General features: G+C 50.3%; 1 protein-coding gene across 2 annotated transcripts in view; it reads right to left on the reverse strand.

Annotated features, from left to right (window-relative positions):
* Positions 1–1,282: 1,282 nt before the first annotated feature.
* EXOSC10 (exosome component 10) overlaps positions 1,283–9,481 on the reverse strand; it is a 35,734-nt gene continuing 27,535 nt past the window's right edge. Inside the window, exons 19-26 of one of the 2 annotated variants that reach the window (XM_011935805.1) lie at positions 7,852–7,947; positions 7,553–7,624; positions 5,977–6,061; positions 4,776–4,849; positions 3,927–4,098; positions 3,000–3,061; positions 2,369–2,445; positions 1,283–1,411 (exon numbers count right to left, since the gene is read on the reverse strand). In XM_011935805.1, the coding sequence (XP_011791195.1) occupies positions 1,381–1,411; positions 2,369–2,445; positions 3,000–3,061; positions 3,927–4,098; positions 4,776–4,849; positions 5,977–6,061; positions 7,553–7,624; positions 7,852–7,947 (669 nt within the window). In that variant the 3' untranslated portion in view covers positions 1,283–1,380. The remainder of the gene's footprint in view (positions 1,412–2,368; positions 2,446–2,999; positions 3,062–3,926; positions 4,099–4,775; positions 4,850–5,976; positions 6,062–7,552; positions 7,625–7,851; positions 7,948–9,481) is intronic. The other variant, XM_011935806.1, reaches the window with a different exon arrangement.

The following is a 9,481-nucleotide window of genomic DNA, read 5'->3' on the forward strand; positions in this document are numbered from 1 at the left end:
TAGCTATGTGGGAGGCTGAGGCGGCAGGATCACTTGTGCCTGGGAGGTCAAGGCTGCAGTGAGCCAAGATCACACCACTGCACTCCAGACTAGGCAATAGAGTGAGACCCTGTCTCAAAAAAAGAAGAAGAAAAAAAAGAGCATCTTTGTGTGGCAGGACTACAGATGCTTAAAATTTTCTCTTTGTATTTTTCTTTAGTTTTTGAGAGAGTATTGTTCTATTGCCCAGGCTGGAATGCAGTGGTGTGATCTCAGCTCACTGCAACCTCCGCCTCCTAGGTTCAAGCGATTCTTCTGCCTCAGCCTCCTGAGTAGCTGAGATTACAGGTGCTCACCACGCCTGGCTGATTTCTGTATTTTCAGTAGAGATGGGGTTTCACCATGTTGGCCAGGCTGGTCATGAACTCCTAACCTCAGGTGATCCGCCTGCCTCAGCCTCCCACAGTGCTGGGATTACAGGCGTGAGCCACCACGTCTGACCTTGTATTTTACTATATTTCCCACATTTCCTGCAATGAACATGTTATTACTTCTATAATCAGAAAAAAAAAAAAAGTTGATTTAAAAAAAAAAAAGCAAAGAACATAGTAGAGTACAGGTCCTCAGGAGCCGCGGCTAGCTCTAGGGCACCTTACCACTTCCTTTCCCGATGGCATTTTTTAACCAGGTGGCTCCATTCATGTTATTTGAAGGCTCGGGAAGGAAGTGAAACTGCCCAGAGAACCCTCTCAAAGTGGAGCGATGAGCATCACAGCTTGTGCTTTGCAGGTGCTGCCACTTCTGAGTCCCAGCAATTTGTCTCATATTCCTCCTTGGGAGTGGCTCTAGATTTTTTTCTTCTTTTTTTTTTTTTTTTGAGGTGGAGTCTCGCTTTGTCGCCCAGGCAGGAGTGCAGTGGCAAGATCTTGGCTCACTGCAAGCTCCGCCTCCTGGGTTCACGCCATTCTCCTGCCTCAGCCTCCTGAGTAGCTGGGACTACAGGCGGCCACCACCACGCCCAGCTAATTTTTTGTATTTTTAGTAGAAAGGGGGTTTCACCGTGTTGGCCAGGATGGTCTCGATCTCCTGACCTCGTGATCCGCCCGCCTCGGCCTCCCAAAGTGCTGGGATTACAGGTGTGAGCCACCGTGCCCAGCCAGCTCTGGATTTTTCTGGAAGTCACCATAACCCCTGGAGCACACTCACCTGCCCACAGACAGCTGAAGATGGTTGCCTGAACAGGATGGCAACCTGCCCAGAGCTGTGGCGGTAACAAAATAAAAGTCAGGAATCAGCTTTCTTCCAGGAAGAATATTTTTTAATGGTTTAAAAATACGTCTGTACAAAAGCAGCACTGGCATTTGGTGCTTCTGGTCCACGGGTGCCGCGTGGCTTCCAGGACTATCTCTGTGGCCAGTTGTACCTGAAGCCTCTGCAGAGACAGTATAAAAACAACAGTTATTTCTTCTGGGTTGGCTGGATGTTCTCAGATGGTTTACAAAATGGTGCAAACCTTAATCATGCAGAACAGAGGGAGAATGGTTTGTTCAGGGGCCCCCGAGAACTCGGCGGCCCACCAGAGTTGGCTGAGCTGAGCAGCATCTCGAGGAGGCAGACCTGTTCTTCCCGCCCCCGGGCAAGTCCCCTGACCTCAGGGTCAACTTGATTATTAGGATTTTATGTTTTTAACAAAAAACATTTCGCCAGGTGCAGTAGCTCACACCCGTAATCCAAGTACTCTGGGAGGCCGAGTTGGGAGGATCAACTGAGGCCAGGAGTTTGAGACCAGCCTGGCCAACATGGCAAAACCCCATCTCTACTAAAAATACAAAAACATTAGCCGGGCATGGTGGCAGGCACCTGTAATCCCCGCTACTCGGGAGGTTGAGGTGAGAGACTTGCTTGAACCCAGGAGGCGGAGGTTGCAGTAAGCCGAGATTGTGCCACTGCACTCCAGCCTGGGTGACAGAATGAGACTGTCACAAACCAAAACAAAACCAAGTCAAACCACTCTTCAACAACAAGGATAACCCACACGTGCTTACTTTTTCCTCATTCCTAATAGGCTGGCCCAGGAAAATTTCGTAACTATTCACACCTATTTTCCCTGAGGTGACCCCAGGAAACACAGCAACTGGAAAGCCAGGAACAAGGGGCATCTGAGTCCGGGGGCGCAGTGCCTGGCTCTGTGATGTGTGGCACAGAGCAAATCACCTCCCGCCCTTGTTTTCCAAGTGGCGAGAGGGACCTGGCTGTGGGAGGTTCTCTGAGGCGTCCTGGTTGAAGACCCCTGGGCACTCACTCCCCAGCGGCTCCCCACTGACTGCACCATGCAGGGCAGATGCTTTTTCACTGGGCTCCCTGGGCTACACTGCCATCCACCGCGTACCTGTCTGACTTTCCCGTCGGAAAGGACATGCTTTTGTTTCCCACCGACTGTTTAATTTTTTTGGCTGCAATGCATTTCTGGAAAGAAAAGAAACCGTTTAAGCTGGGTAGGCACCTTGACCACAAGATACACAGAAACACACACCTGAGCTCAGGGGGACAAAGATTCTAGCAGCACAGGTATGACTTTAGATTCCCTGCGAGAGGCCATTTCTGTGTCTCTGAAGGCAGTGGTGCTAGGATGCGCTGCAAGAGGAACAGGAGGACCCCAAAGCAGCCCCGTCCCCGCGCCTCTGGAACCTGCAGCCACGCTGTTTCCCTGGCACCAGCACCAACACCCACGTGGGGCGAATGCAGGCTTGTGCTGGCCCCAAAGGGGGTGCTTTTGGCCTGCAGCTGTGGTTCCCATGGTAGCAAACACAGAATAACACCCTTTAAAACCACACGCCAGCTTTTACAGCCTCGTTTTATGAGTTGCTGGGGTAGCTGACGGGTATTGTCTGCGCTTGGGAAGAAATGAGGTGAGGAAAAAGATATGCAAAGGAATGGACTCCTGGATGGGCCTGTCTTCTCAGCAGAGGTCAAAAATAGGTGCCACGGGTGTGCTAAAATCCTCCAGGAACAGTTCTTACCTTGCCAGAAGGGGTCTGTTTATTTGGATCAAACTGAGAAGCAGCTTTGGATTTGCTGTTTCCTGAAAGGTAAGAGATGAGAGAGACCTGTGGTCAGGTCAGTGAGTTACCAGGCATCACAGGCTCACAGCGAGGCTGGGACCACAATACTCAGGCAAGCCTTGGCTGTCAGAGCACAACCCCCCGTCACGATGAGGGGCTGCGGCTCGTGGCTCACGTAAATGAATACATGGTGATCCTGGTCCCTGTGGCCAATCCGAAGACCAGGCCTGTTTCTCTCGGCTCTAGTCCCAGGGACGTTAGGGGCAGGTGGCTATAGCAGTGGCCCCTGCACATAAGGAAATCCATTCTGATCTCTGTGCTGGGTGATGCTGTCAGGAACTCGGGCTCTGAGGCGACACTCCTGTATAAAGGGCCACTGTGTGGAATGGCCTCTGCTTTCTCTTTTCCAAAGCAGCATGTTGCGCTGAAGGCTGCTGGAGTTGGGAATGCCATCTGTAGCCCCTTCGAAGCAGACGGACTCTCATAGCCCCAGCACCCATAGGAGTTCATGTCATAGGTTTTGAGATTTTTCAACAAACAAAATCCTCAGTGTGTGTGTGTGTGTGTGTGTGTGAGAGAGAGAGAGAGGGTGTATAGGCACAAGTTACAGTGAGGAAGGATGGAGCCCTGGTCACAAAGGAAGTGACAGGTGATCTTGCTAACCCACCACGGAGGCCACCGAGAGAGGGAGCTCCCATGGAGGAGGTGGAAATGAGGCTGCAGGCCACTGTCCGCATCGCCACGGCCTCTCTGGACTACTCCAATTCCTGGCGAGCGCCATGCCTTGCGCAGGGCTCACTTGGCCCCTATGTTGCAGTCTCTTATGGCTTCCTCCCCTCTCAATGCACACAGATGCCTCCCTATGGGGCCCCAGTACTTCCTCACCAGCAAAAGCCTTGAAGTCTGACTGGCTGTAGTCATAAGGTGTGAACTCTTTTTCTGGCAGCTCCAGGTCCTTCGGCTTCTTGGAAATTTTGAGTCGTTTCTTCTCTTGTTTCTGTTCTGTGGTCCTTGGGTCACTTGTTGCTCGCTCTCTCTTCTTTGCAGCATTTTCTAGCTATAGATCAGGAACAGATGTGGGGGAGGAACAGGGAGGCACGTGGGAGAGGGAACCCCGCCAGCCTCAGCAGTAGCTGGGACCCAGCTGCCTAAGTGGTAAGAAGAACCGTCAGTGGTGGGAAGAGGAGCTGTGGCTGGAACTTCGGACCAACACTCAGGGTCAGCTGAAACCAATTCCTCACTGGACAATGACATGAGGTCATTTAAGAAAGGCAAGCAGGCCAGGTGCAGTGGCTCATGCCTAGAATTCCAGTGCTTTGGGCGGCCAAGGTGGGAGGACTGCTTTAGGCAGTCCGAGACCAGCCTGGGCAACATAGCAAGACCCTTATCTCTACAAAAAATTGAAAAAAAATGTAGCCAGGCATGGTGGTGCGTGCTTGTAGTCCTAGCTACTTGGGAGGCTGAGGTGGGACGATTGCTTGAGCCCAGGAGTACAAGGCTGCTATGAGCTATAATCGCACCACTGTACTCCAACCTGGGCATCAGGGGAAGAGTAAGACCATGTCACTATTTTTTTTTTTTTTAAAAAAAGGAAATTTAAAAAAACGTGAACTGGAAAGAAGTCAGGACTTAATATAAAGCATAGGGCAAGCCCCCTAAGATACCCAAGGAAGATCCTGACCACAAGGAGGGGCATCGTTTTTCAAAGGAAAAAGGAGAAAGGCTGGCACCTACCGCGACCTGCTGTCGGATGGAGACGGCCTGTTCTGCTGCAGCTTTGCACGCCTCCTTTGCCTGTTCCTGGGCAGCTGCAAGGAAGAGAACTGTCTCTGGAGTTGCTGAATCCAGCAACCACCCTCCTCCATCTCCATCCTCCCCCGACTTGGCCTAGCCACAGGGGTTGTCACGGCTGATCCCTCCTCCCTCGCAGCTCCCTGGTCCTGCATCTCCGCAGGACAGGCTGCCTCAGGGCTCAGGCTCAGGTGCGCTGTGCACCTTCACCTACACTTGAGATGATCCTCCCTGGCCCTGGCTGCTCCTGTCCTGTGAACCCAAATGCTCAATGGCCTGTGGACCTGAGGGCGTTCAACAGGATCATCACCATCACCATCGTGGACAAGCTGGCTCAAACCAGCTACTCTGGCTGCCAGCAACTCCAGCTTTCCAGCTGCTCAGGACAAAATCTTCATCTAAGACTTCCTCCTTTCTCTCACATGCCATATCCACCTCATCCTCAAATGCTGTCAGCTTTGCTACGGGACAGATCCAGGCTCTGACAGCTTCTCGCCACCTCTTCTGCTCCCACGCTGGTCTCAAGGCCACTGTTCCCTCTCGCCTGGGCCACTGTCATGTCTCCTCTCCCTTCCTGGGTTCCCATCCTGTCGCCTATCATCTGCTCTTGACACAGCAGCCAGAGGGCCACATGTCAGTCACTTCCCACCCTGTGTCTGCTCAGCACCCTCCTGGCTTCTGAACTCGGAGTAAAAGGCAGCATCATCCCGTGGGCCCCTGCCGGCTCCTTCCCCATTTCCTGCTCTTCTCTACCCGCTCTGCTCATGCAGGCCCACTTGCTGCTGCTGAGCATGCCTAGTGAACTACCCCCAGGGCCTCTGGGCTCGCTGTGCTGTGGCTCCAGAACTCTTCTCTAGGTCACTGCAGGTCTCGTCAATGTCACATTCATTAGACTGCCTTCTCCAACCACTGTCGAGACAACTACAGCACCCCCCAGCACTCCCCACCCATCTCTCTGCACAGCACCTGCTGCATCTGCCAGGATAGACACTGATTGGCCACCATCCCTCAGCAGAAGGGAAGCCCCACAGAGCAGGGGCTGTGCCTGTTTCATTCACAGCTGTATCCAGCACTTGGCTGAAACAGCTGACGTGCAACAGCCGTCCTTTAACAGCCGACTGAGTTACAAGGAAGTGAGTGCTACCTGTTTGCTCAGCTGCCTTCTTCTTGACAGTCTCTTTAGAGTCTTTTTGTACTTGTACCTGGGCCAGCTTCCAACGGTTACTGATCTATAATGAAAGCAAATATAACAAAAAAAACCCTCCAAAGTCAGCCACCCAAGTCTGTCTGTCTTTTCATGAGGTGACGTAGGGCAGGTTAACCTAAGAAGTACACACATTCTAAGTCATAAATTTCAAATCTAAGGGCATGAAAAACAAATTTCATGCTGGCTTTATTGCTAAAATCCCTATTAAGGGGGACAAAGTGCTACTGTCCTCCAGGCACTGGGCCATCCGTCATCTCGTTCAGTCTCTCTGTAACCCTGGGACAAAGGTACTGTCATCACCCTCTCTTTAGAGATGAGCAAACAGGCTCGGGGAGACTAAATAACTTGTCGAAGGGACACGGTCAGTAAATGACAGAGGCAGACCCAAGGCTGGGCTTCCGCAAGTCTGCTGTGTCGTCTGCTGTGTTTCCTTGTGACACCCCACTGACCTATGGCATTACAACACATGGAGGTGACACTGGGCATAACACACGGGACGTGCGGTTGTTCAATGTGCCACAACCCAGCAGAGGAAAAGAGGAGAGAAGGCAGAAGCCCCACCTGATTCCCCATTTCTAAAAATAGCAAGCTAACTCAGGGCCAGGGCCAGGGCCAGGGGACCTGTCGGTTTTGCCTAACACAAGAGTTCTGCTGCCACACAGAGGGAGCCAGTCGCTCATGTCATCAGAACAGAGGCTTCCTGCAGGGAGGAAGGAGGCTGCGAACAATAGTTCACGTGCTGGCTCCCGGAAACATCTCAAGGGGGTCTAGGGGAGGTGTGTTCTCATCCTTACTCATAATGCTGGTAAAAACAAGCCAGATAAGTAAGAGAGAGTGTTTTAAAATTAAAGCTGCCACCTTTAAGATCCTTAAAGTAACAGACATCTGTAAAAATGCATCAAGCTGTATACTTAATATTTGTATAATTTGCTACATATAGATTAAACCTCAATTAAAAAACCGCAAGTGAAAATTTGTTTCTTACAAGGTTTCCAAGTGCTTTTAAGAATCTCACTGAAGTTCTGGACCCTTTCCCTAGAAACAACGCTAGAAAATAAAGGGCTTTTGCATTCATTGTCAGGGGATTCACAGATGAGATGGACTTGTCTACAACAGAAACCTGGTCTGAGTAATTAGGAAATCCCCTTTTCTTAGAAAGTCTCTTTTAGGGCCAGGCACAGTGGCTCACACCTGTAGTCCCAGCACTTTGGGAGGCCGAGGCGGGTGGATCACCTGAAATCAGGAGTTCGAGACCAGCCTGGTCAACATGGTGACACCCCATCTCTACAAAAATTAGCTGGGCATGATGGCAGGTGCCTGTAATCCCAGCTACTCGGGAGGCTGAGGCAGAAGAATTGCTTGAACCTGGGAGGTGGAGGTTGCAGTGAGCCGAGATCGTGCCACTGCACTCCAGCCTGGGTGACAAAATGAAACTCCATCTCAAAAAACAAAAAAACAAAACAAAAACAACAACAAAAAAGTCTCTTTTAGAACAGGTGACAAGTCCACTTACTTCATAGATTTTTGTTGATGGATCGAACTTCGCTGCCTGAGAGACGGCACGGTGTCCTAGTGAGGGCAGAAACTGGAGGAAGGAAACAGCTGTGTGAAACGTTGCCCGGAACGGAATCTAGACCCACAGCGCAGAGGCGCTCAGATGGGGGGCTGCTGGTGCCATGTCAGCGTCTTTGCCTGGACACCAGGGCAGCTGGCACACTGGCTTTGGAGGCTTCCTTCCCAGGTAAAAGCATGTACAGCTGTAGGCATCTCTATATATCCTGTCAGCCCTGAGTACACAAAACTACTACTCACCATCCTAAATGGATTTTCAAAGGACTCCATGATGTTCTGGGCTTTTTTCTGTGCAATTGTCAATGGACCCTTTTTATTGTCTTCAGCACTAGGTTCCTGCAGGGACAGACAAAAAAATGATCACTAATAACCATGATCATCTGTGACATTAAGATGCCAGCAAGACGGCAACAGTTAATAGTGATTTTTTTTTTTTTTGAGACAGAGTCTCGCTCTATTGCCCAGGCTAGAGTGCAGTGGTGTGATCTCTGCTCACTGCAACCTCCATCTCCTGCATTCAGGTGATTCTCCTGCCTCAGCCTCCTGAGTAGGTGGGATTATAGGCACGTGCCACCATGCCCGGCTAATTTTTGTATTTTTAGCAGAGACCAGGTTTCACCATATTGGCCAGGCTAGTCTTGAACTCCTGACCTCAAGTGATCCACCCGTCTTGGCCTCCCAAAGTGCTGGGATTACAGGTGTGAACCACCGCACGCACCCAGCCAGTAACAGTGACATTAATACCAATGGCTGAGGCTAATTTTTCATACACTCTCCTATGTGTAAGGCATTGTGTCTGCAACAGCACCCAGTAGCATTTCAATATCAATGTGCTGGATCAGTGAATTCTCACCATGTCCTCACAGCCTATGTGGTGGTATTACTCTCACCACCTTACAGAGGAGGAAACTGAGGCCTACAGAGGTTGTGACAGTCTTTCAGAGGCTTGCAGTGAATACGAGCAGACCAAGGATTTAAACCCAGCATGGTCTGGCTCTAGAATATGAGGTCTTAATTGATGCCTGAAATTTATTTTATGTATGTATGTATGTATTTTTTTGAGATAGAGTCTTGCTCTGTTGCCCAGGTTGGAGTGCAGTGGTGTGATCTCTGCTCACTGCAACCTCTGCCTCCCCGGTTCAAGCGATTCTCCTGCCTCAGCCTCCCGAGTAGCTGGGATTACAAGCATGTGTCACAACCCCTGGCTAATTTTTGTATTTTTAGTAGAGACAGGGTTTCACCATGTTGGCCAGGCTGGTCTAAAACTCCTGACCTCAGGTGATCTGCCTGCCTTGCCCACCAAAAGTGCTGGGAGCCACCGCGCCATGCCTGAAATTTAATATTACATAACTTTACAGGGAATCATTGAAATTATGCAACAAAATGCTGCTTCCAACTGGGTTCATAAATATGTGCTATTCTTTTGCTTCATTTGTAATTATGCCCCTTTGCAACACAGAGTGTGGAGAGATCACAGCCTCCTTTACCCCAAACAGCACTTCCATATCAAAGCAGCCCAGAGTTCATGCTAACACGTTTAGCTGATAAATCACCTTCATGACTCAAATTAGCTCTGAGGTCAACTAAAGCGCCTCATATTTTCTCATTAATTGCTAAAGCAAGGCCCAATCTAGATTTATGAGATTAAGTTAAGAACGAAAGTCAAGCCTGGGCCACATGGTGAAACCCCATCTCCACAAAACATACAAAAATTGGCTGCATATGGTGGCACATGCCTGTAGTCCCAGCTACTCGGGAGAAGGCTGGGGCAGAAGGATTGCTTGAGCCCAGGAGGCAGAGGTTGCAGTGAGCCAAGATGGTGCCACTGTACTCCCATCTGGGTGACAGAGTGAGATCCTGTCTCAAAAAA

The sequence above is a fragment of the Colobus angolensis genome, unplaced genomic scaffold (assembly GCF_000951035.1).
Source record: "Colobus angolensis palliatus isolate OR3802 unplaced genomic scaffold, Cang.pa_1.0 Scaffold149, whole genome shotgun sequence".
Lineage (NCBI taxonomy): Eukaryota > Metazoa > Chordata > Mammalia > Primates > Cercopithecidae > Colobus > Colobus angolensis.